This window comes from Podarcis bocagei (genome assembly GCF_964188305.1).
Source record: "Podarcis bocagei genome assembly, chromosome: 11".
NCBI classification, from domain to species: Eukaryota; Metazoa; Chordata; class Lepidosauria; order Squamata; family Lacertidae; genus Podarcis; species Podarcis bocagei.
This window is the reverse complement of record NC_138136.1, coordinates 28,467,349-28,495,203: the sequence shown is the minus strand read 5'-3', so window position 1 is coordinate 28,495,203 and position 27,855 is coordinate 28,467,349. Positions and strand designations below refer to the sequence as shown.

The window sequence follows — 27,855 nt, the reverse complement described above, 5'->3', positions numbered from 1 at the left end:
GCAGCTGATTCCTGTTAAAAGCAAGCTTGGAGTTACTATCTCTCAGCTTGTCCCACTACAAGGGAAAAAATTGTCACCAGGCATGTTGGGTGATTGACAGGGGGCACGGCCCCATCAACTGTCAAAGTGGCTTAGTGGGGTTGGGGGGTGCAAGCAGGCAGTCTGTTTTTGCATTTTATTTTTTGTTACAAAATTTGCTGTTCTTTTCCATTTATTTTTTTAAAAATAAAGACTTTGTGTTAAGGTTTCAAATTGGATTTATCAATTTTTAAAGAATTGATTGACCAAAGAAGAGTCCCAATTAATCAAGCAACAGACTGTTTAAAAGCGATAATTTTTAATACATCTATACTTATAAAAACTATGGATAACTGTTTTCTCTTTCTCTGCCACACTGGAGGAGATGTGACTTCTAAAACTATACCTAGTTTGGCACTTTTGTGCATTCTCTAAAAATAAAGGCTTTCTTTGTGCTTTAGAATTGCCTCAATTCATATGCAAATACAGTTTAATCGATTAACCAACAAACTTAGGAGTTTCTTTAAACGGCTCTAACTTATGTTTATGTGTATCTGATCAGTGCTTAATCTTGTAATTCTTAGTCTTTCATTCCCTAGGTAAAAAATACTCGCTGTTCTGGAGGAAACAACAATATACTTGAACTAGTAGATGACCACTTATTTCCTATAGCAATCTCAGAATTTTTATCTGGAAAAGATCTGATTCCTCCTGCTAAACTTGTTCACTCTCTTTTAGAGCACATACTTCAGGTGAGAATGGCAGCTTATGAGAACTGGCACATTGCAGTGGCTAAGAAGGAGTGGCCGGGTCACTAGTTTCTCTTGTCTTGCCTTAGCCAACTGTTTGTGCCTTCAGCACCTCATCTTCAAAATTAGCTTAATACAGTACTGAGCTCCCTTACAAGGCTGTTGTAAGGATTTTACTCATACTACTATGTAGGTACTAAATACTATTGTCAGATATGAAGCATGATGTCAATGTAAAAGTGGTTGATAAGTTGTTTTTCCTTTTTCAGTTGCTTTTATTTTTAACCTTATTTTCCCATTTGTTTTCCCCCTAGTTTGATGCTATGGATTTTAGTATTTACCACACTAAAATCCCAGTTGATGTGTTTAGCACACAATGCACACTGATTTTGCTATATGAATCTTTCCTGTAGTATTGAAATGCTAGCCAGTTTGGCAGGCTGTGTTGGGGAGGCACTTTCCATTGCAGTGAATAAGGAACTTGCAGGAGCAGGAGGCAATTACATCCCTTTCTTTGTGAATTCTGACATCCATGCCATGGTAATAAAGGGCAAATGGAGGTACCATGACCTTTCAAGCCACTCTCAGACCTAGAAACGGAAAGTTTTGGAGTTGGCTGTGATTACTTAGTGGCCAAGAACACTAAGTTCTGACTTCAAAACCAAATTCCAGCAGTTAGGTTTGGCTTGCCATTCTTCCCTGTTTACAATGTATATACTCTGTTTCCATGTTTAAAAAAGCTGTGTACAGTGGTACTTTAGGTTATTATCGTATTTTTCGCCCCATAGGGCGCACCTAGTTTTTTGGGGGGAAATAAAGAAAAAAAATTATTCCCCCCCCCCAGGCGTGGGGCTGGGGCAGGGGAAGCCCGAGCTTCCCCCGACCCCAGCCCCCAGAACAGGCTGCTGTCCGCAAGCCTAGGGAGCCTGGCGGGAAGTTGCGCCGGGCTCCCAAGGATTGCGGAGAGCTGCCTGAACCCCGGGGCGTGCTCCTCTGTGCTCCCCAGGTTTCGGGCTGCAGGCTGCTGTCCACAAGCCTTGGGAGCCCGGCGGGAACTCCCGTGGGCTCCCAAGGCTTGCAGAGAGCTTCCTGAAGCCTGGAGAGCGAGAGGGGTCGGTGCGCACCGACCCCTCTCGCTCTCCAGGCTTCAGCGAAAGCCTGCATTCGCCCCATAGGACACACACACATTTCCCCTTCATTTTTGGAGGGGAAAAAGTGCGTCCTATAGGGCGAAAAATACGGTAACTTAATTCGTTCTGGAGGTCCGTTCTTAACCCGAAACCGTTCTTAACCTGAAGTGCTAATGGGGCCTCCCGCTGCTGCCACACGGCCAACGTGTGATTTCTGTTCTCATCCTGGGGCAAAGTTAGTACAAACCCAAGGTGTTTGTAACCCAAGGTACCACTGAACTCTGTCACTTCTGACAGACATATATCTATGTAAAGGTAAAGGACCCCTGGACAGTTAACTCCAGTCAAAGGCGACTATGGGGTTGCAGCGCTCATCTCACTTTCAGGCCAAGGGAGATGGTGTTTGTCCACAGACAGCTTTCTGGGTCATGTGGCCAGCATGACTAAACCGCTTTTGGCGCAGCGGAACACCGTGATGGAAACCAGAGCACACGGAAATGCCATTTACCTTCCCGCCGCAGTGGTACCTGTTTATCTACTTGCACTGGCGTGCTTTCAAACTGCTAGGTTGGCAGGAGCAGGGACAGAGCAACGGGAGCTCACCCTGTTGCGGGGATTCGGACTGCAAGCCTTCTGATTGGCAAGCCCAAGAGGCTCAGTGGTTTAGACCACAGCACCTCCCGTGTCCCATATATATCCATGTGGGAAGAACTAATCAGCATTTGTTAGGTAGCCCTCAAGCCACCCACCTCTGGGTGCCAAGCTCAAGTGAAACAGCAGCCCTTCTTCCTAGTTATGCATGCAAGTCTGGAGCATTTCTGATTGCCCTATGTGAAATGTATGTAGCTCACTGGTAAAGTACATGCTTTACATGCAGAGCATCCCTGGTTCAATCCCTGGCATCTCCAGGTAGAACTGGCAGACACACCTAGAGCAGCTGCCAGTCAGTGGCAACAGTACTGACTTAGATGGACCCAATGGTATAAGGCAGCTTTTGTATTTAAGGACCTTCACTACGGTGTATTCCTAGATTTCTAGGCTGCCAGTCTTCGACGTAGAAAAGCACTTCATTCCCACCAACACATTGAAACTGATGGGCTTTTAATTCATACTGTGTAAGTGTAAATTGTGGGACGTAGGTGGCACTTTGGGTTAAACCACAGAGCCTAGGACTTGCTGATCAGAAGGTCGGCGGTTCGAATCCCCGCGACGGGGTGAGCTCCTGTTGCTCAGTCCCTGCTCCTGCCCACCTAGCAGTTCAAAAGCACGTCAAAGCTCAAGTAGATAAATAGGTACCGCTCTGGCGGGAAGGTAAATGGCATTTCCTTGCGCTGCTCTGGTTCGCCAGAAGCAGCTTAGTCATGCTGGCCCCATGACCCGGAAGCTGTACGCCGGCTCCCTCGGCCAATAAAGCGAGATGAGCGCCGCAACCCCAGAGTCGGTCACGACTGGACCTAATGGTCAGGGGTCCTTAACTGTAAATTATTCTTAATGGTTTGGGATTAATGGTAAAATATTACCTGAGAAATCTACATACACCACTTTGAGTTTCATGATAGAAAAAAGTGGGTTATAATGCTGCTTAAATGGCAGATCCAATAAAGAAAGATGGCTTAGTGATATTATATATATATATATATATATATATATATATATATATATATATATATATATATATATATATATATATAGGAAACATTGTTGAAGGGTGGTATGTATTTTAAAACACCATTGATTTGTCTCAAACTAGTTAATTTCAGTGGCAGGGCCAACAGGTGTAAGATTGGAGCAGAGTGATAGAATGAGATGTGTTCATGTTTGATTACAGGGAAATTCAGACCCTGCACTTCCTGTTCAGTTCTTTCATATCATGTATTCTCTTCTTCAACACGATCCTCCTTGGAAATCACCTTCTATGTTAACATACTACCTGGAAGTTCTTCAATGTCCCGTTTGCATGAGGGGAACATGGCCTCTGTTAGAGATGCTTGTGAGGTAAGACCACTCTGGAATAATTACATTGGCCTGATTTGCACAAACTACAGTATGGTTACCAAACCATAGTTAAAGCTGATGCATCTAGTAAATTATCACTTAAACCTTGATCTCCATTAAAGGAGACACAAGCTCTATAGCTTGTGCATGGTAAATATTCCAGAACCATAGTTATGGAGGGAATCCAAGTTTGCTCATAATACTAAACCTATGGTTAATGTTAACTAAGATTTATAAACTACATGCTTTTTAATGAGGCACTGAAATTACAATAGACTATGAAAAAAGTAACTCCTTCTCATGGAATACGTACAATGTTATTTCTTAACCATGTATACTCACCCCAATATTAGGGAAAAGTGAAGGAAGGTGGCGTGGGTTGTTGTTTTTTACAATCAGGTTAGAGTGTTGGACTATGACCTGGGACACCAAGGTTCAAATCCCCACTCTGTCATGAAGCTCACTGGGTAACCTTGGGCAAGTTATCGTCTCTTAGTCTAACCTACCTCACTGGGTTGTTGTGAGGATGAAATGGGGAGGAGGAAAACCGTATACAATACCTTCAGCTCCTTGGAAGATAAAGGTGATATATAGATGTAATAAATAAGTAATCTTATTTTAAGGGGGGTAGGAAAGTTTGGGTGCAATCCAGATAATAAAACTGTCTGGATATTGACAATTTTACTTGCTATTAATTTCAATGGGGTTTAAGCATGCCTCTTTAGAGCACTTCCACAATGTTCCACAGATTTAAGTTGGAGCACTGTGTCAGAATTGTTCAGCAGATTATCAGTGTGTATGTCAAGTCAATGAGGTTTTATCCTGCATTTTTCAACCTTGAAAAATTGGGTTGAAAAATGCATCACATGATTTTTATTTTTCCTATTTTTTTGTATGTATTCGCAAACCACTCTGTCAGGTGTAGTACTTCTGAAGCCCATGAGACTACAGTGTAGCATAAGTATAATCAGTTGCTCAGAAAGCTCTTGAAATATTCAAGTAAAAAATATTTCATATTTGTAAGATTTTAATTTGACTTTTGACTAAAGTGGCTTATGCTTTCTGAGCCTTTTAGTTCAGTAAAAATATGAACTAAAGGAAGATTGAGGTTTTTAAAATTACGCATGGTGCAGAGAAAGTGAACAGAGATAAGTTTTCTTCCTTTCATAGTACTAGAACTCAGCGTCATGTAATGAGGTTGATTGGCAGTGGATTCAGGAGAGATAAAAGAAAATACTTCACACAAGGCATAATTAATTTTGGTTTATGGAATGCAGTGCCACACAGTGTGTTGACTGCTAGATTAGATGGCTTTAAAAGTGACGTAGTCAGATTAAAGATGAGTAAGTATATAAACTGTTATAAATCGTGAATTGCTGTATCATCCCCCATGCCCTGCTTGTGAGCATCACAGAGGCATCTGCCTAGCTACAGTAATGGTGGAAAACTTGATGGAAATGTAATTCTGGATGTGGAACATCAAGATTAAGATAAAGCAATTGATGGATGGGATTTAGGCATCTCTATCTCCAAAGGAAGGTCTTTCTCCCATTCACAGAGGGGAGTTTGATCCAGTGGAGACTCCTCTGCTAACTGGTTATTCCCATGTGCAGAAGCCAGAGTAAGTGGTTTTTGGCAACATCTCTGTACACTTCTGGAGGATCTCCCAACCCTCCCAAGAATGTTTTCAGGTGCTGCAGGGTGAATGAAGACTTGCAGGAAATTGCTCTTGCCCACAGGAGTTTCCAGATACTGTAGTGGATTTATTCCTGAGGCAAGACTGGATCCAAGTCAGTAAATGCAGTGAAGAACTTTCAAGTTTACTGTTTTTCTTTAGGTTCAGGAATTTCTTGAGTTCATTGTAAAGTCCTCAGAACTTGAATGTTTGCATTTAAAACAGCTAACGATTAAAGTGATATATTACAAGCAAAGCATATACATACATATATATGGTCTGTACATATGAAGACTGTTGTAAAAAGCTGGAAGCCAGACAATTAGCTCTTTGGAGAGAATAGGGGAGCACAGAGTGCTGAATCCTGCCCTTGGTTTTCTCAATCAATAGGATTTCATCATTCCTGTCTGCAAGCTCCATATGCATAGCCCAAGCAGTGGAATCAGGCTCAAAGCACACTTTCTGTTTACAATTCCTTATTTGACTGGGGATTTGTGTATTTATTTGGTTGGTTTTTTAAAAATTTAATATCCTGCCCTTTATCTGAAGAGTGCAGGTTGGGTTACAATAACAAATGCATAGAAAATAAAATAGCAACACTTTTAAAGTAAAAACAATCTGTCAATCCCTGTAGGCAGTCTGTAAACATCCTTCTAGATACTTTATGGAAACACAGGTCTTCTGCTGGCACCCAGCGCTGAAAAAAGGTTAGCACTATGTGGAGCTCAAAGGCACCTTAGTGGAGCTGGTGAACTTTGGGCTGTGGGGACAGAAAGGAAGATCAGAAAATATCCTGATTTATCTGACTCTTAACCATTGCTTGTGCTTTCCCCACCAGGTCTTGCCTTTACTGCAGTAATATTTGCCATTCAGCCCCTGTTACAGAAACCACAGATGAGGCAAGAATGCTTCACAAAACACTGTTAATGTTTCTTATGAATGTGTTCCAAGATGAAGTAATAGCATTAACAAGAAGGTGTGTTTCAATGAATGTTTTTACCTTTTTAATTTCTAACCCATTTTTGTATCTTACCAACAAGTTGTGCCCAAAGTACATTGTACTACCCACTTGATTACTTTCCCTGTACTTTTATGTCAGTTTTTAAGAAAGTTATTCTGATTCTAGGTATATGGCCAGATATGTTTCTAAACTTTTTTCAAAAATTACTTTTACACATTAGTTCTTTAATTTACACACACACACACACACACACACACACACACACACACACACACACACACGTGCTTAAGTGTGTAAGTGTTTAACATTGCAGTTCTGTGATTTTTCTTAGTCTAGGCTTAGATTAAAAGCCTTTTTTCATAATGTGCACATAATACTTTAGATTTTACTGGAGACAATTCTGGAAATTACACTGTAACAGCAAAAAGCCTGAGGCTTATAACCTCTTCCTTTATGTGGTGGTATGGTTCTTTGTTCTTAAAGTGCAAAAATTCAATTTTTAAAAATTAACATTACTATGGGCTGTATCCGATATTAGCCTTTCTCAGAGTAAACCTATTGAAATTAAGGGCACAACTAACTTCAGGCTATGAATTTCAGTGGGTCTTCTCTGAGCAAAACCTAGGTAGATACAACTCTATCCACTGTCCCCCCCCCCCCCCAGTTTGGGGGGGTTCAGTATACTTCATCATGCCCGAATATCACTCTGGATTGTAGCTAGAGACATCATTTCTATCAATGTTTGAATTCCGTTGTAATTTAAAACGTCCTAAATTGCAGATTTTAACAGAAGATATACTGTGTGTTATGTAATCATTGTAACGAAACAGAAAAACAGATTTAGGAATTATTTTTCTTTTACAGTTTGTGTGAAGAAGATTCACAGCAAGCACAAGTGATGCCACAAACTGTTCTTCTGGAAACATTCTGGTTAGGAAGTGAATCGGTGCTTTTCACAAAACGTATAAATATTCTAGTAGACTGGGTCATAAATTCCTATAGAGAGAAGTACAAGACAGATGATGTGAGTGATTTATCAACTATGAAGAGTAAAGAAAGCCCAATAATGTCTTTTGTGTTTTGCTGCTTTCTCCCAGGACTCTTAATAATGTTCCATGACTCTATATGTTCCCTACTCCCTAGAACAAGACTTTTGCGTTGTTGTTCCCCAGATGGCCTTAATCATTGTTAAAGGTTATTGTCTATTGATTTCAGTGGGTCTTCTCTGAGCATGACTTAGCTGAATATCTCCTTTATGTTGGCACTGCCACTTAACTGATTAGTAATGTCATCTTAAGTATGTTTTGAAACCATGGGTTCACGTTTGTTTAAAATCCTAGTGAAAATGGATCTTTGGAATTGTGAATTTCTTCTGATGAATGCAAATAAATTCTCTCACAACTGATGTATCTGAAAAGCTGATACCTGAAAATCTTGGTTAACAGCTTATGTCATAAGAGGTTTCTGTAATCTCCAATATGTTGTCAAAGTAATGGACTCCTTACCCTTTGTGTCGGTAAAGATAGATCTAAAAGGGTCCCCCCTGGTTTCAAGTAAAATATGCAAAATGGAGAGCTTGGTTCCTGGAAAACAGTTGCCTAAGACAAGGTTCAAAATGTCCCAGAGCCATGATTAAGTGAGGCATACACTATGCTATTTATTTCAACATAGCAAGACTTTGTAATCTTTAATTAGAAATAGCTTGATGGGAGCCTACTTAACTCTGAGCTCCTGTAGCATCAGAGTCAGTGCCCTTCTGACAATTTCTATACAGGGGAATCCCTGCTGTTGCATGCGTCAGCGCCTTCCAGTCTGTTCTGCCCCCACCCCCTTTCATAATAATAATAATAATAATAATAATAATAATAATAATAATAATTTATTATTTGTACCCCGCCCATCTGGCTGGGTTTCCCCAGCCACTCTGGGCGGCTTCCAACAAAGATGAAAGATACACTAAAATGTCACATATTAAAAACTTCCCTGAACAGGGCTGCCTTCAGATGTCTTCTGAATGTCAGGTAGATGTTTATCGCTTTGACATCTGATGGGAGAGCGTTCCACAGGGTGGGCGCCACTACCGAGAAGGCCCTCTGCCTTGTTCCCTGTAACTTGGCCTCTCGCAGTGAGGGAACCGCCAGAAGGCACTCGGAGCTGGACCTCAGTGTCCGGGCAGAACCACTGAAGAGAACCATCTAGTTTTAAATGCAAGAATTAATTATTTGAATCAGTTTCTTATGTTGTTGTTTTTTAATCAAAAGGTGGGTTTTGTGGATTGCAAAGTTAAATTATGACAACTGCTGGAAGCATGGTGATTGTCATGTGTTTTAATACTTATATGGAAGACCTGGTTAACTGGAAAGGTATTCTAGAAGCTACCATATAATCAACTATACTAGAGCCTCACAAACAAAACACAGAATGTAAATTCTCCCTATGTATCAGCCTGTAGTTTTATTTTGGATTAGCATGGTGAAAAAATATATTAATTGGAATAAACATAAGCAGGGTTAATTAATTTGGCCTTCATTTTAGCTCCTCTAGGGGAGTAGTCTGTCCTCCTCGAAATATTTTAGCAGGGGGCATTTGAATTCAAGAGTAAGTTGCTTGGTCCAATCCTGGTGTTGAAGTTAGCAGCACATGGTAGCAGGGCCTCAGCATGTTTAATAGAGCAATTATCTGTTCCATCCAAGCACCTGCAATTTGTGCTTCTTGAATGTTAGTGGATAAAGACTGGTGATCAATAAGATTAAATATTTCAGCTCCCAATCACATGAACAAACAAGTCATAATCTTCTGGCAAGATTGTGGTATAATTAAGGAAACTGTAGTAAGACCTGGTAAATTTCTTGGAGTTACAATGCTCATAGGGTAGACCACTTGTGTGAGCAGTTTAAAATGGATGAAACAGACTTTATAATTTCTACGTTAAGAAAAAATATAGTAATAAGAGAGATTTTAAAGGTGATCTTCTCTTCTAGATCATCAAGCATGAAGTAGCTGACCTGTTGAATAGAATTTTGGGAGTTGTGGTTGAATACTGGATTCTTTCAGGGTTCTTAATAGACAAAAATATGTTACATCCTGTAGCTGCTGATCTTGCATCTTATATTGCCATTTCATGTAATGGTAAGATTGTAATATATTTTGTCATACACATGCATAGTGAAGAAACTCTTCAGTTCTCTGTATCTAAACCAGAAGACTGTAGTTGGAATATTTGGCTGCTTATTTCATCACTTATTCCAACTCGATGTGTGAAGCCTTCCTCATCTGTGACACCTGAATTTATCCTTGTCTCGTCTTCATTATCTCTCTCTCTCTCTCTCTCTCTCTCTTGGTGTTCTTCCCGTATCAGAATACTTTAGCTGGCATTTTTAACTACCAGCTTACTTCCCTTGCCTCTTTTTTTTTTTAATAGGCCACTGGTTCTGGTTCTGCACTGTAATCTTACAGCACTAGTTATGCATAGAAAGTGTAATTTTTATTCATGTTTGCTAGGTAATAAATAATAAGAATGTTGATGGTAATGATAATGATTAGGATGTTTCCATAAATAAATCAAGCACCTCATATTTGTAAATCATAAGCAATTGGTGGAAGAGGATGCGAGAGTGCCCAGAGCTATACAGGCAATCTTCCATATATTCCATTGTCATTTTGCAAATGGGGACACAAAATTGTGCATTCACTATCTGCATTGCCAAGAGTATTAGTGTAGGGAGTTACTGTAAACAACTAATTATATATTTCACCTAAACAGGTTATATAATTCATGTTAGAGCCTGATTGCTAAAGTGTAAAGTTTGGGTATCCACAAGCATGCTGGCAGTATAAAATCTCTGTCCTAGTACAGATTTTAAAGTTTCTTGTAATGTAACTTTCATGAACAAAAATCTCTCCATTAAAAAAAACCCCAAATCCATGCAAGCATGGATTTTACATACTGTTTTAAAATGGCATTTACCTTATATTTTAAGTACTTCAGCTTTGCAAACCTGTTCCTCTTAGCTACTGCATAATGTGTTTTCTTCAATTTGATATCTGGAGTACTATGTCCAGTTCTCTGCTGCCACAGGTGGGAAGACTAGGTTCCCTGGGTTCAATTTACAGGAGCGTAGATTTCAATTAAACATTAGGATAAGCTTGACACTAAGAATAGTCTGACAGAAGAACCAAAAGAAGTAGCTCTCCCTCTCTAGAAGCTGGGCAGTTATCTGTTGGGAGTGCTGCATCTTTCTGTTTCTAGAATTGCGCAAGCAATTCTACAGCTGGTTTAGTAATTCTAACAATTTAGGAATAGCAATTAAAGGACAGAAATGCAGCAATAATATTCTCTGTACTCCCTAACACTTTCTTACTGTCTCCCTTTTCTTCAGATTTTTCACCGCAGGAATTAAAAACGTTCATTTCTTCCATAACATCTCTATGGCTTGAAATGTTTGTTGCAGAGGCAGTTTTTAAAAACTTGCCATTCCAAACCAATGCTGTTGTTTCTACTGAATTGCTGTCTCTCAAAAAAATGGTAAGTGTCATTTGTTCTAAGTAATATATTTCTTAATGCAAAAACATTCTGGCCTAGATCAAATGCAATGATCTTGGTCCAATAAACCATTCATTTTTGCACCAGGAATTAACTATGTGCCTGCATGCTTCATCCTCCTCTCTGACCTTCTTTCCTCCACCCCTCCCTCTCATACTCAATACTTACTGGTTTGTTAAACCAATTTTCTTGTGGCAACTGAACTGGGAAACTGATGTTTGAGCTATTCCAACCATGTCAGGTATCAAACCATGATAGCAACTAGACAGCTGGTATTGTTCTGGGATTGAGGGAGGGTTCTAAAGGACTCTTTAGGCAAGTTTTCCTTCTGGCTCCTCTGTTCCTCAATGTCAGGATACCCCTAACTGTCTTGCTTCAACCTCTCTTCCTGTCCCCCTAATTGTATACATATCTATATTTCATCTGTTGCTGTTGGGAATTTTTGCTTCTTTCCAATCAACAGAAATTGGGTACTAGTGTTGCAGGACTTAATGGTAAACATTACAAACTAGACTTCGCTGGTGCAACATTGGATCCAGCCCAGTGCATCTTACTCTCATTCCCCATGGCAAATTGCCTTCTGCTGTAGTGCAGCATATTTTCCCCAATTCCAACACATGGATGCTACTTTCGAGCATGTACTTGAACCCTAAAGCGCAGTAGCCCACAATACAGCAAACCATTCAAAAGCCAAAATATATGTGAGAAGAGCAAGTCAAGTTCCCAGCAGCACCCTAACAACATAACCTGCATAGGGGTGTGAGAAACTATATGGGTCCTTAAGAGTTTCACACCATAAGCTTTACTTTAAAAGGCTTTTGTGAAGCCTAGGTATGATAATCTGGAAAATAAGCTTTAAATGCAATAAAGATCTGGAGGGAACTGTTAGAGTTGCTAATTACCAGATGTGTGTTAATGTCATATTTAACACAGCTGGACTAAAGTTTGACTCTTGCAACAGGTTTGTTCCTATCTCCCTGCTTTACAAGTTGGGTTGTGTGAGCCAAGGATACACAAAGCAAAGAAAAGGAAAATAGGGCAATGGCCTTGCCCTAAGTCTCAGAGGGCATTACTGATGCTAAATGGTGATAAGCAGAACCAAGCCGAAGTGCTGCCTGATGTACCGTAAGTAATACCTATAACATCACCGGTTTTATTCTGCTTTGGGGGACAGCTTCTGACCTGACACATTTCTTGAACTTTATGTGACCTGTGTTGTTGTCTGCAAATTACTGTGACTGGCAGAAAGCTCAGTTTTAATCCTGTAACACATCTGGGAATGGTGAGGGTTTTTTTCCCCTTTCCCCTTTTCCTGCATATATGTAGACTTCACAGACTATACATACTTTCCCACTATTAATGTAAATTGCTTCCCAGGAGAAATAGAAGTATTCAAGAAATAATGTTTTTAGAGTGAGCTTAAGCCCTGTATATTGAATGATTGGTGGGTTTATTACAAGCACATACTGTATGGAATGTTTCAAAACTACAGTGACTTAAATTTCAAAATATGAAAGCATGTAGATGTATCTGTCTGCGAGAACACTTGTTACTTCTGAACAAGTGGAGTGTTGTTGGTTTTTTAAATATAAATAAAGTTCAGTCTTTTAATGTACTTTTACCATTTCTTGCTTTTAGTATACAAGGCACTGGTAACTCTGCTTGTGTTCAAAAGAAATTGGGAAACAAAGCTGAAGTTGAGATGATGCGCAGCAAAGATAATCATCATTTTTCAGGGAAGCAGGGGACTGTTAACAAGGTTAACCTTAAAGGTACTGTGATTTCCTAACTTGCGCTTAGTACTTCACAAGTTTGCAATCCGTAGTTCCACATTTGGCCCCAGTGAATATGGAGTGGTATCTCATTATTGCCACAAGTCAAACATGGCTTTCTTGTGCTATTTGTTATGCAATGCCCTTTTTTAAAAGTTGGGGATATGATTGTCTGCTTTTTTTAATCAGTCAAACACACACACACAATTTTCTCTTGAGTTGTAAATTGAGAATGCATCCTAAAATGAGTCCATTCCAGTCATAGCCTTATTTCACTAATCCACCTCAACCTGTGCTTGTAAGAATCAGCATCGTCCTCTGATTTGAAAGTCTAATTCAGTCTTCATCTCTTTCCGTCCTAGACGTTTTGCAAACAAAGACCGAAGTGTATGCTGAATTACATAGCCCCATTAAGCATATGGACTGTTTTCTTCTAGGCATCGAGCCCAAGCTATGAAATGCATTTGGATTTTAGTTTTAACTACACTAGAACCCAAGCACTTGAGTTTTAAATAGCACAGTACAGTAGTTTACATAGGCTCTATTCAATACACAAATGTAATAAAATGTACTTACATGCTTGTATCTGTCTTAAATCAATTTCTGGAAATATTTTTAATATGAATTTAACCCAGACATATATAGTTATTGCCATTCAAAGTGCTCCGAAGTATAACGGTAATGGATATCAGAAGGGATATTTTAGAACTATATGCTAAGCTATTGGTAGAGCCAAAAACAGCAGAACCCTCATTTTGCTTGGATTTAAATTTTATGCCCACCCTATACCAAAGTCTCTATCAGCAAATGCACTGATAAAAAAATTATCTGATTTCCCCCCTACTGGTATACTATTAGAGAGGTAAGACAAACTGATATATAATTACTCTTAAAAGAAGTGGCTAAAATATGACACATTGGGAAAGATAGACTTGATTGTTGCCCACAACCAACAACCAGACACTCTGCATAAGAATAATATCCTGTTGAATATAAATAAGGAAATTTACTGACCCAGTCCCATTGAGCAAATGTGGGGATGGGGAGGGCAGAATGTTCTCATTTGGGTAAATTTCATCATTCACTTGGAAATGTGTTTTTTGTCAACTCTTGTTCCAGTATAATCAGTGGACAAAAACGTAAACAAATATCAGAATTTTACAGCCTGCCTTCGTTAATTGAGCCACTACCTGTAAACTGCAGTCAGTCTTCCTTCTCTATTCTTTCCTAGGTCTAAATGAGTGTGTGTGTGTGTGTGTGTGTGTGTGTGTGTGTGTGTGTGTGTGTGTGTTCCCTCTTCTTAAGATTGCTTCATTCTTCTTAATCTCTCTCCCTCTCCCTCCTCCACCCCCGCCCTTTTCTCTCTGGTACTGTAGGCAAGCCAGACAGCCTATTGAGAAACAGCAAACCATCTGTTAACGGATTTGAAGTTCTGAATTATACTTGAGTGTGTAGAGGCACTCGTGCTTAGCCAGAAACATTCATTTGAATTAAGCTACAAACGCTGTGTAAAAAGAACCATACACTTAATGTAGGTTCATGAATAAATTTAAGGGAGGGCAACTGTGCTCTAAACTTTTATTGCTTCAAAACCAAGCATTTTTGGTGTTCTGTGATCATTCGGTGCTTTTATAATGTGGTTGAAGCTTTACAGCTTGAACGGGTGGGTGGGGGAGAGGGAGAGATAATTCCTGTGTTAACCCTTTAGCAGTGCAGTTCCATTGCTGGATCTCTGATGGAACAGAAGCTCTGTGGGCTTTTTGAGTTTTCTTAAAAGGTATTTAAACAGGACAAAGGGAAATCTTATTCATTACTGAGTGCTCTGGCGTGTAGCCAGATCTCCCAGTTCCTGCGCTTTGATTATTTTCTTCAGTTGCCATTTTGCCTAGACTGGTATAATCTATTAATTCTGTTTGCTAGGAGAGACTGCCCTGCATACTGCTTGCAAAAGGAACAATGTGGAGAGATTGATTCATCTTCTCTCTCTTCCAGGAATAGATATTAACGTTAAAGGTAAGTAGTTTTATTTTCTTCCCTGAACAAACACATTAAGCCTCCCAAATAGCTGTGATACTTGTGTGTTCGCAGAGTTCTTTTCATTCCTTGTTTTCCTGCTTCGGGATTATGAATTAAAGCAAAGATTTTATGGGTAGTTTTGCGGCTAAAGCTTATTGATTGCACTTAATTGTCTCCATGGTTTTTCTATTAAAGCACAGTCGTGGTTTAAAATAATTCATTTCTGGCCTTTTTATAGATAGGAGAATAAAAGCTGTGAATGGCTTTATAGTCAAGATTTTTATGTGAAATTCTGGTCTGAACAGACCCGGGCCAGTGTATGGTTTTGACTGCAGATGCCTTGTTCTTACTTTAGCAATAACAAATACGATGCTTTGCAGAAAAAAAGAAACAGCTTCATTGTAGAATGACACTGAAGTAGATCTTTGCCTCATTTCATTTTAAAAGTATAATACAGAATTAGCATATTGATTTTTCAAAATATTCGTCATAGCACTAATTAGAGGGGGGGAAAGGGTAAACGGAATCTGAACGGCAATATTATGAACATCCTGCTACTAATTTAACTGTTTTCTCAAACTTCCCTTGATTTGTAATTCAGACTATGCGGGCTGGACGCCTTTGCATGAAGCTTGTAACCATGGAAACACTCTGTGTGTCCGTGAAATTTTGCAACATTGTCCAGAGGTAAACCTGTTCAGCCAAGTGGATGGGGTGACTCCCTTGCATGATGCCCTGAGTAATGGACATGTAGAAATTGCCAAGCTTCTACTTCAGCACGGGGGTGAGTGTGTTTGTGTTAAATAAGCTTAGAGAAATTTGAATCTGTAAAAACTGCAGAGTATTAAAATTTGAGGGTGTTCTTGATGTGATTTTTGAAAGCTAGAGGTTTTCATAAATATTGATGTGCATCATGCCATATTTATACTCATTCATCTTGTCAGTTAAATTATTTCAGTAAGACCATAACTTTGGCTGCTTTCTCACATTTGCTGAATTGCAGATTTTTTGTAAAAGCTGTGTGAACAAGCAGTGATGTGGACTGCATGCCTACCAGGCATTTTTCACAAAATCTGGATTTTAAATTAATTTTTACAATGTACTGCAGAAATGGTTAGCTTAACTGCTTTGTGCTGCTTAATTTCATTGTGTTTCTGCTTATATTTATGGTTATCCAAACATTTAGGCTGATAATTCTGCTTTTGAAAAGTCTAGGTTTTTAAAAATTGGAAGGGAAAGGGTTAGAAATAGCTTACTTTAGAATTTTGCATTTTTTAAAAAAAAACCCACTTAAAGCAGTTCAAAAATTACAACATTTTGTGTATACCCTCCATGAGATGTTTTCCCCTCACAAAGTACTCATCTTCAAAGGAGAGAAAGTATATATATTTTAGAGCGTTTGTGTGTGCCATATATAAACACAGAGTTTATGTAGCTCATACCACTACTCTGCATGTCAGTTTAATTTCACATATTTCATGTTTTCAGATTTGTTATGGCTATACCAATTCTGCTGTGTGGAGTGCAAAATAATGTTCTGTACTTAGATAGCTTTTAGCTAAACTCAGCCAGAAACACAAACATTATACTGGTTAGTCTGTTTTATAAGACCCCTGTGCATTTGCAGTCTTCTCCTGCCCCCTAAAGGCTATTTTCTTTGTCTCTGGCTGACATTCTTTCACAATCAATACATCCCTTGCTCTTCTCCCTCTGTGTGCTTGTGCTGAACCTTAATGCTGTCTCCCAGGTGTTTTATTTATCTACTGCACCATGCGACTGACACGCCAAGCCAATACCTGGCCTCACTTCAATCGGTCTAAGTGATGCAAGAGCCAATATTACCGAAAGCCCAAGTCTTCAATAGAACGTGGCATTACACTGACAGATGTGCATTTTTCCTGGGTGTCTGTGAAGAATGGGCAGCGGATGATCCCCTTGTCCTAGGGGAGAAGATCTGCTTGCACTTTCATTCATCAAGGTCCTCTTGCAACGGTGCAGACGGTGTGTGCAGAGTTATCTTGCCTGTCACATGCCAGGCCTTCGCCTGTCAAGCAGTTTGACAGACGAATGGCAGGAACTAGGCTGCACATTCAGTATACAATTGCTAATTGTTGGTAACTAAACTTTATAGAGTCCTTTGGCACGTCCCTCACCCATAAGCCATCCTTTTTAGTTTTGGGGTTTTTTTTAAATCTACACTATGATGCAATATCTACATTTGAAAATTAAAATATTGCTCTTGTGTGCATGGCCCTCTCTCTGTAGGCACACAACCTGTTAATTTTATTGATGTGTTATACCATCTTTTTCCTAAAGAGCTCAAGGGGGGCATCCATGTTTCTCCTCTTTTATTTTCCCAGCAGTCCTCTGAGGTAGGGTAGGCTGGGAAATAGTGACTGGCCCACATCTCCTACTTAGCACTAAGGCTGAGTGGGAATTTGAATCCAGGTTTTCCTGGATTCACCCTCCCATCAGATGTCAAGGAGATAAGTAACTATGCAACCTTTAGAAAACATTGGAAGACAGCCCTATATAGGGAAGTTTTTAATGTTTAAGGTTTTATTATGTTTTTTGTATATGCTGGCAGCTGCCCAAAGTGGCTGGGGCAACCCAGTCAGATGGGCACGGTACAAATAATAACATTATTTTTTTTTTTTATTATTATTATTATTATTATTATTATTATTATTATTATTATTATTATTATTATTATTATTATTATTCCTGGTCTTGCAGTTTACCTTTCACAAAAGTAGGCTGCTCTTCTCTCCCCACCCCACACCCAGATCCATATGTCACTTTAACATACCATTTCCCCCTGCACATTAAAGCATTTCAGTTAAGTACATTGCAGTTTCTTCATGACTAAAAACTCTGTGCAACCTGTAATCTATGGTAGTTGAATTGTTGGTTTATTTTATTTTATTTTTTTAAAGGCTGCAGCTGATCTATCACTCTAGTAGCAGCAGCAGCAAGCTCAGACCACATTGCTACACATAAAAAGTCCGCCAATCTAAGAAACAGTGTCAGTACTGATGACCTGTTAGGTAGAAGCAAGATCATTAAATCCCTCTGACCTGTCTGCCAAGCAGGTGATGAGTGCTGCACTCATAGGCTTGGGTGTTAGATACAGGCTTGGGCATTTAAACTGTGCACGGCAGTCTTCTCTGTATACAGACACCATCCCGGAAACCGTTATTATTTATTATTATTAATTTATATACCGCTTATAGGCCAAAACGTGGGTGAATCTAGGCATGCTTTTCTCTGTGTGTGCTTGCTAGATGCAGACACATTATTTGACTCTGTGAATGTTTAGGGGGTTTATGGAATAAAAACTTAAGCCCTGGTTATTTGAGAAGCTGCATTCTTGCATTCTGTCCTATTCAGCCACTAAGGAAGAGTTACTTCTGGTGGATCCACACAGCCCAAGGTTCATCTGACAGCCAAGGCTGTTTGTCTAGAGGGCATTCAGTGCAATGGCACATACTCCCTCCTGATAAACAGCATATGCTAATAGTTTGTTGCTTTTGGTGCATGTAAAAAATGCTTTATGTAAGCAAGCTATATAGCCTTTTCTTCTAATTTTGTAGGTCTTAGGGAAAGTAACAGGAAACTATATTTTTAGCATATCTAATCTGCTGTTTCTTATTGTGCCACTGTTTAAACTTAAAAATATGTTCCAAACTCCAGTTCATACCTTGACTTGGCAATGGAGTGCTGAAATAGTGCGACAGAGGAGCAGGAAGGCCTTCCTTTGAGTTTGAGTTGGGTTCTCCATGTGAATGCTCAAAGAAAGTTAGTTGGTGGCATTTTTCTTTCTTAAGATATCCTGCTGACTTGTAGACCTTTCTCCCACGTTTTGAAGGCAGAGAAATGCCACCAACTACCATCCTTTGGCATTCACATAGAAGGCCTGGCTCATACTGAATGCTATCTGCCATACATAAGGAATTCCCCCTAAATGTATGAACAAGGCTAGGATTCTTTATACATGTGGCTGAGACATGTGAAATGCTACGTAACTCAGCTCCTGGCACAGCCTTCTGCCCATGTGCTCAACTTAATTGAATGTTACTATGATTTGTAAACCACTTTGAGTTTTTATTACAATCTATCAGTATATAAACATTGTGAAATAAATTTGTCACCATGGATGGCAGCAGTCCCCATTTTATATTTGTGTACCTCAAAGTTTGCTTCCTCATTTCTTTTTTATCATTTTCATCTATCAGTATCATCTATTTTGTGTGTGTGTCTTGCAAAACACATTTTGTAAACCTGTATTTTAATAGGTATTACCAATTTCTTTAAATATACTGAAGCATGATACATATACAAAGAACTTGAATCATCTGATTATGTTAACAAAAAGAAATCTGTAGTACACTGATGAGATCAGGAAGTAGCTTTTGCTCTAGAACAGTGGTTGCCATTTGGTGGTCTCCAGACCCCCAAGGGTTTGTGGCACCATTCGCATAACAAAAACTACCTTAGAGATATACAACTTTTCAAAACCAGAGGGTCCATGGCTTGGGGTTTTGAAAAACAGGGATCTGCAGTACTTAGCGAATTTGGATCCAGTGTTCGAGAACATCCAGCCTTTGACTGACTCACCACATGACAGCAAGGGTGAGGAGCAAAGGTCTTAGCAGGGCATTTCACCCCATAATCTTTAAGGCACATAGTATACGCCTGAAAGAGGCTTAACAATTCTAATTCGTTTGGGAATTAAAATGTGATTTGTTGATCAAAAAGCTTTAGATGCTGCAGACAAAACTGCAGATACTGAAAAACAGCCAGTTGTTTAGCTGCGCTAAATAAGCTATTTCCTATTTAATGTTTTGTTTCTTCTGCAGGACCAGTATTGCTACAGCAGAAAGATTCTGAGGGGAACCTGCCACTGGATATCATAAAGTGTGAAACAACTAAGCAGCAACTTTTGCATCTTGTTAATCCAGAAGAGAAAGTTGAGGAATTCCATGCACAAGTGGAAAGCAATTTTCATAAAACACAGACAGAATTTTGGACGGCCTTATATTGCAAGATGTTACTAAACTTTTGTTCTGTATATAAGCTATTTAAGCCTTTTTCTGTAGCCTTTAAAAAGCTAGCCTGCTCCAAACCGTTGCTGATGACAGCTGATTGTTGCAAGTTTAATGCTAGCTCTAGCCATTGGTTCCTAGATCTTTATTTTAGAGAGCTTGAAACCTTTCGACATCTCCCAGTGTATCTTCAGAAGATGATTGAGGAGCTTAAAAAGGGCACAGGTGAACAGCAGCAAGCTTTTGCAGCAACACTACAGCAAATTTCAGTGGAAATCCAAATGTCTAACTGTTATTTGGCCAACTAGCTTCCAAACTAGGACTGCTTGCCAAAAGCTGATAGTCTTAACACTGGGGTAGCTAATGTGTCCTTGGACTCCAGCTCCCATCAGCTCCATCCAGCTTGACCAATGATAAGAGATGATGGGAGTTGTTGTCTTGGCAGCATCTGGTACCTCATTGATCCTGGTCTAACATGTTTATTATCTTCAACATATAAGCATAATACCCTTGCCTGGTTGACCTACTGATCCCCACAAGGGACTAAGACTGTATTTGCCTGATTTAGCCGTAACACAAAACTGGCTTCCTACTACAATGCGAACAAGCTGTACAGAATATCAGGTTTGCACACTTTCCTTTCCCAGAAGAGAAAACCAGAATCGTCTGTTCCCAGTTTTGCACTAACCACATTTTCCCTTATGCTGTTTGAACTTGGGAAACTTACTTGATCCTATCTTGTTCCCACTTATTAATTAAGCAAACTGTTTTCTCACATGCTGGCTTGTCCTCACCAGCTAGTTTGTAAACAAACTACTCTCCAGGCTCAGTCGTCATAGGAAACAGGAAGTGGATGCTTCTTACTTGGGCACTACAGCACATTCCCATCCTGGGAAACTGGTTTCCCACCAGCTGTGAAACAGCCCATAGTCTCTTAAAATGAGGGAGGGGGTGAGCTCCAGCAACGATTATGGCACCAACTCAGGGGATCCTTTTACTCCATCCTATCAAGCAACACTTCATTTTGTTGGCTACCTCATTTTGTTGTCTGCAATCACTAATCCTGTATAATATTTTTGTTAATAAAATTGTTTTTGTAATGTGATCAATATTTGAATAGAGTACTGTATACTTGGTTCATTTACTTTTAGGAGGCAATATACTACCACAATCACACACTGCATTCACAATTTATTTGAGAATGAATAAAGATGCTCTTGATCCTAATACTGTCATTCTCAAATTATGAGGCAGCCCACCTTGGGTGGTGTGGGGGAATTTGGAAGATTTAAGGCCACTCTAAAAGGTAGGGCATGTTAATTATCTTGTGTAGGAGGCAACAGTATCTAGGGGAAGTCGAAGTTTCCATAAAACATGCCCTAAGATTGGACTCTTATTAAAGCTTTATAAACGTAATTTGGAACCAAAAACCATTCAATAAATTAAAATGGTTGAAGCATAGCTTTATTATTATGTATGTTCATTAAACAAACATTTTGTAATTTGAAAAAAAAGTATTAAAAAAAATCCAATGCTGATTTGAAACAAAATTCAGGAGCACCTTAGGCTAAAGCAGCACTTTGCAAGTTAAGTGGGACTGGTGTGGTAATGTTGGACTAGGACTGAAGAGGCCTGGCTTTGAAATCTGTCATGAAGCTCACTGGGTGCTCTTCGTTCAGTTACCAGATCTTAGCCTAACATACCTCGCAGAGCTGTTGTGAGACTTAAATGGCACAGGGCCTTGAACTCCTTGGAGAGTAGATGTACTCAGTTTCTAAATATGCCCATGCGAAACCCAAGTGTAGAAGCTGAGCACATCATCACTTGTCCCAACTCTAAAAATGGAACTAGAACATAGCCACTGTAGATAGTAGCCAACAATAGCCTTCTCAGAGGACTAATCTACAAATGATTGTGTACAGAACTCTTTAATCCCAAGGCATTTTGAGATTTTATTTTGCAAGGTAAATATTAGGGAGCTACTCATCTATGTAAATCATAGAATCCTATAGTGTTGGAAGGTACCCAAAGGGTCATCTAGTCCAACCCCCTGCAATGCAGGAATCTCTTTGCCCAAAGGGGCTCAAACCCACAACCTTTAAGAGTCTCGTGCTCTACTGATTGAGCTATCCCAAATAATTAACCTATTTAATCATTATTTTGAATTGTTCAGTGAGCCTTCTGCCTTAACCATAGCAACAATCAATTCTAACAGAGCAAGCAAAAAGTGGCCTTATTTTAACAAAACAAACTTTACCAGTAGAAGTGTATCTTTTGAAACATCCATGTAATAAAATATACTACTTTCTTACACAATGGTTTGTTGCTTTTGCTTGCACAAATAACCAAACACTTTAATACCTTCCCCTTCCCCAAACCCTCAACCAGACATTTTGATGAAGTTTGGCTCAGTGATGTTAGAAGCATTGTAAGGTTACGTCAGCCATCCTAATGATGTGATGTAATGCTCTAAGAACAATAAGGAGGGCCAGATCTTACCATCAGGGTCTCTGAGCTACGTACAGGTACTGTTCAGAACACAGAAGCATGCTGTTAACATGTTGGGACATTTGTATAATACAGTGATTCAAATAATTACTCTATAGTACATAGAGACATTGGTCTGAAGTAGTCATAAAATCACAGAGTTGGAAGGGACACTGAGGATCATCTCATTTAACCTGCAGTGCAGGAATATGCCAGTGTCCCATATGGGGATCAAACCTGCAACCTTGTTATTATCAGCACCACACTAACCAACTGAAGTCCTGTTACAGTACAACCCAATTTGTGTTATAATACCATCAGAACAGAGATGATATGAGCGAAGCATAAATACAACCAAGATTCAAGCCTATTTCCTAAAGCATTACTTGCTCAAAACACCACAAGCATTTCAAGAGCAATGTTAATATATGGTCACATCTGAAGGTGTCCACTAAAATTTGGATTATAAAAACCTGATTCAATACCAATTTCTGCTAAAAATGTCAGTCCCACGCTAAATATTTTTAATGTGTAGGACTGGTTGCACAAGCTGTTAAGAGTAGAGAGTAAATTGCAGAAAACATCCCAATTCATAAAAATGAATTGCGAAAGTTCATTTATTAACAGTGCTTAAAGTACACTTCCCTCTGTAGGTACAAAAAAAGTTTTAGTTAATATAAACCACATCATAATGCTCTAAATTTTGCTTTCTAAATCTATCTCCACTGAAAGTTCTTCCATGTTCACGTGAGCAAGTGCTTATCAGCATCTTAAAACCACACTGCGTTTAAAGTATTATTTTCAAGTTTTAATTGTTGGTGACATTTCTGACCATGCTGAGTTCCCCATTTATCTGTACAGTAGCTTATATTTTCTGCTTCACAGTAAGTCTATGTTACCGAAACAACTCTGATCCTTATGTGCTTTTTTATAATGAGGTCTTATTACATTATCTGAAATGTCCTAAAATTTCTCTGTTATGTGCTAAACTCTCTGAGAAGAATAAATGTGATGTGTCAGTTTGATGTGGTCAGCCTATCATTAGTTTAAACCTTTTCAAAGCAGACCTTCTCTGTGTGGGGGACATGCTATCTATAATGGCTCTTAAACTGCTAAAGATGGGGTTTTTTCATATGGATACCATGTGGATTGATGATAACGTAGTCTATCTCCTCTATCAACCCCTTATGATTTTAGGAGTGTTCATGGAACATGAAGAATTGCTTGTTCCCTGATGTGCCTTTTCAGACTCAGCACAAAAAGAAGGGAGGGAACTGATAAGATTAAATGACTGAGTACACTTATCAAAGGCTCTGTCATGGATGTATTTATAGGGAGTTCACTCCTGTTATTAAATTAAGACTTTTTTTACCCTTGGCAAATTCATAAAAAAACCCTGCTTTTGAAAGTATGCGGTACTGCAGCAAAGCTGAAGTAGGTGTAGGAAACAAGCCTTTGAACTATTACTGACCTGTTTGCCTACAAGAAGTTCCAACCATCCTTAGGTTTGCTATCCTTTCAAAGACAGGCTACATCATGATGCTTTCTGAGTCCATAGCAAAAAAATATTCTATCCCCAAAGAAGCTTTATAACCAGATGGACTGCATTCCTCTCATTTTATGGCTTTTTCATTTAATACTTGCTGTGATGGCTCCAGTTTTTCTAAACATATTGTTAAGTGAAATGCTCCAGTATCCCTAACAATGGTTCATGGGAGATGAATTTCAACAGTATGTGGTGGCATTTTAGCTATTTGGGACTGCTGGCTCTAGTATGCAATGCTTCCAGGATGTTAGTGAAAAGCTGCCTAGATTGAGGACAGAGAAAAGATCTAATGCCCTGTTTCTCCAGCCAAGCAAGAGATGAACTTCCTGACAGTGAGAGCTGTTCGACAGTGGAATTTGCTGCCAAGGAGTGTGGTGGAGTCTCCTACTTTGGAGGTCTTTAAGCAGAGGCTTGACAACCATATGTCAGGAGTGCTCTGATGGTGTTTCCTGCTTGGCAGGGGGTTGGACTTGATGGCCCTTGTGGTCTCTTCCAACTCTATGATTCTATGATTCTATGATTCTATGATGCTTCCCAATAGCCCTCTGTGTGGAGAAGGTTGCACCCACACAATATAGGAGTCAAGATCAGTATTTCAGCAATTACAATGCTGAAAAGGAAAGGAAATGTATGAATAATCAGTTTGCAGTCATATAAATCGATGGGAGAGAGTTCACATACAGGAGCATGATGGAGTGTGATTAAGGACTACTTCAGGAATGGGAACTGGCTGTCTTCCAGATGCTGGAGTCCAGCTCTCATCAGCCTCAGCCAACATAGGCCAATGGCCAGGGATGTCAAAGTTGTGGTCCAGCAACATCTGCATGTTTTGGAGAAAGTGGATAGAAAGAAGTTTCTCTCTCTCCCATCTCCTAGAGTACTAGATTCTAGATGCCACAATTCTACAACATGGGACAATCCAAAGAAGCAGAATGTTGGGAGAACAGAAGTACTTCTTTGCATACTGCATTGTTAAAGAATGGAATTCAGCTTGAACAGCTTTGAAAAGGTGTTGCCAAATTCTTGATTAATAAGCCTAACAATGGCTACTAGTCACAATGACTATATTTTAACAGGAAGCACGAAAGACTGCTGTTGCACATATGTCCGGCTTGTGGGGCTGTCGTGGACAACTAGTGGTTCCTTCGGAGAAAAGGAGGCTGGACTAAATGGTCATTTCCTCTTAAGTTCTTGCATGATGTGGTGGTAGTGATTTCACCACTAGTGCATAGTTAAAGGAGAGCTTTAGAACAGATGTTCATGCAGATGGCTATTTACAACGTTTCAGGAATGCAGAATTAACCAATTTAAAAGGAAAACAACATTGGTTACAGACAGGTTTTCAGGCTTGACTTTGAATTCCTGAGGCTCTCCTGGATCATTGCCCAAAAATTACAGCACCTTTTATGTTTTAATAGAGAAATGACGGAATGAGCATACCCTATTGCGACTTTGTGATTGCTACAAAAGAATTTTAGTTTCAGCTCTTGCTTAGAGCCCTGAAGCATGAACAATTACATTTTGCCCACATTTGTAATCCACAAAATAATGGCTGCCACATCTAATGGCTGCGCTAGAGCAGTGGCATAAACTTGCGGCCACATTGTGGCCATTCTTCCCCTTCCTCCCAGAATGCTCCTGGGAATGATGCTGTGTCATGACAAGGTGCCATTCCCAGAGGTATTGCATCCCAGAAAAGTTGCTTGAAGTGGCATTAAGTTTGTCATTCATTAGGTTTTTAAAAGAGGAGGGGGAAAGAAAATAACCACCCTCAGCAACCTTGCATTTAAAAAGGTAAAATTAGAATTACTTTTAATCCGCCCATCCTTTGAAAGCAACCAGTTACCCCTTGCCTCCCTTTCACACGGGACGAATAGTCTTACAAAAATAGGCAGAGGAATATATTTTGCGTAACTTGAGCCCCAAAGCCTTCAAATGACAATCCAAGTTGGGACTTATTTCACTGCAGCAGAGGAGGCAGAACAGAGCCAGTAGCCATTGATAGACAAATTAATGAAGGATAAGACAGATGGCTTTACATCATGTGGGAGTTAATTCCATAGTTTAACCATGAAGAAATCCTTTGTTTAATTCTGCCCTGGATCTACCAACATTCAGCTTAATTGAACCCCCCAAATTATAATGTTATGAGGGAGGGAGAAAAACTTTTCTCTAGCTACTTTCTCCACACCATGCTTAATTTTCTATGCCTCTATCATGTCTCCTCTTGTTTTTCTGCAAATGAAAAAGCCTCAAATTTTGAAATCTGAAATTTGATAATTTTGCACACAAGCCAAGGAGGATTGAGCTCCCTATGCAGCTAATGGGGATGGGTGGGGGTGACAATTTTGCTTTCACTAAGTATTGGCTGAACAAGCACCCAATCCCCCTCCACATGTGGTGGGAGTGTCCCAAAATCCAACTATTCTGGACAACAGTCATACAAGAAATATGTAAAATAACCAAGCAAGTATTAGAAATCACCCCAGAAATGGCCCTACTAAACATCTTCCAAGACAACAATGCCCACTTACGCCACAAAGAACTCAGAACCCACGTACTCTCAGCAGCCAGAAACATCATAACCAGACACTGGAGAGACCTATCAGGAATAAACATGGACCAATGGTACCAAATAGTATGGGAAACAGCCTTACTAGAAAAATTAACCAATAAACTGAAACTGACATGGGGACAAATAGAAGATGATGCCTTCACCCTGGTATGGCTCCCCTTTATCACATACACAGCCCAACAAGACAATGACAAAAATCCACCAACAGCATACAAATCAATATGGCTAACCTGATCCAAAACACCCACCCCACTCACACATGAAAACAAAGATCATTACAGCCAATCACAAATGAACAACCACACCTTAGGCCAACCCCAACCTCTCTCACCACCAAAGGAACACAAGTGAACAGCAGAGAACCCGCACAAGCAACGCTGACACAAAACCCCACATATATTAAGTAAAATAGAAACATCACCACCCGACCCCACCCCCACTCATATTTTTCCCCCTCCACCTCTCCCCCTATTCTTCCTAATGTCTCAACAAATGAAACCGATTTGTAAAAAAATATTTGAAAAATTTTTACATGGGGAAAAAAATATGAGAGACATTGCACATACCTTTGTAAATCAAGAAAATATTTAATAAAAATACATTTTTTAAAAAACAAAAAACCAAGATCCGATCCAACTGCCTCTATCAAGCGTGGGGCAGGTGGACATGATCTGGGGAAAACAACTGCAAGAGCCAAATTGGGAAGCCTGCAGTTCACCATTTCTGATTCATATGCCCTCAAAAAATACAAATATATTTGTGAGGCAGGAATTGCCTTTGCAGAAGCCATGCTGAATCTGCTTCAGCTAGACTGGTTCTTCTATCTGCTTCATAAATTAATCTTTAATAACGTTTTCCACCAGTTTTCCCCATTCTTGGTTGGGGGAAAGGGGCAGCTGCTTGCAGGATCAAGCTGAGTACAGCTTTTCTTGACTGTTTGAAACTTTTCTTAGCATCTCTGCTTTAATACTGTACCTAACAACATCCTTATTATGAGTATTTTTGTTTGCAATCATCAGTTAACAGACTATGTTTAAATTCATAATCATTACAGGAAGCTCTCAAGACAGTGTGCGGTGTGTGAGAGAGAACAGGGACAGGAAGAGACTACCGGCTACTCAGAAAGTTTGAACTTCTGCTTAATTCTCTTCCCTGTCCCCAAGTCTGCCACTGTTTCAGATGTGCTGCAAAGCACCCATCCATTAATGGCAAGCCAAGACCTGTCCACCTGCAGTGCATATCACCTTAAAACATCTAGCGGCTTCCTCCTTCAGCCACCACCTGGAGGTGCACAAGAACCTTGAATAGTTTGATGAAGGCTTCCTCAGCCTTGTGCCCTCCCA

General features: G+C 39.6%; 1 protein-coding gene across 4 annotated transcripts in view; it reads left to right on the top strand.

The window, feature by feature from the left end:
* Positions 1–22,687, top strand: part of SLF1 (SMC5-SMC6 complex localization factor 1) — a 37,424-nt gene extending 14,737 nt beyond the window's left edge. For all 4 annotated transcript variants that reach the window (XM_081212369.1, XM_081212371.1, XM_081212368.1 and 1 more), the window contains 11 exons: positions 618–770; positions 3,726–3,892; positions 6,406–6,543; positions 7,393–7,552; positions 9,510–9,657; positions 10,908–11,053; positions 12,033–12,196; positions 12,710–12,843; positions 14,764–14,856; positions 15,461–15,643; positions 19,719–22,687. In XM_081212369.1, coding sequence (XP_081068495.1) covers positions 618–770; positions 3,726–3,892; positions 6,406–6,543; positions 7,393–7,552; positions 9,510–9,657; positions 10,908–11,053; positions 12,033–12,196; positions 12,710–12,843; positions 14,764–14,856; positions 15,461–15,643; positions 19,719–20,212 — 1,980 coding nt within the window. In that variant the 3' untranslated portion in view covers positions 20,213–22,687. The remainder of the gene's footprint in view (positions 1–617; positions 771–3,725; positions 3,893–6,405; positions 6,544–7,392; positions 7,553–9,509; positions 9,658–10,907; positions 11,054–12,032; positions 12,197–12,709; positions 12,844–14,763; positions 14,857–15,460; positions 15,644–19,718) is intronic.
* The last annotated feature ends 5,168 nt before the right edge of the window (positions 22,688–27,855 follow it).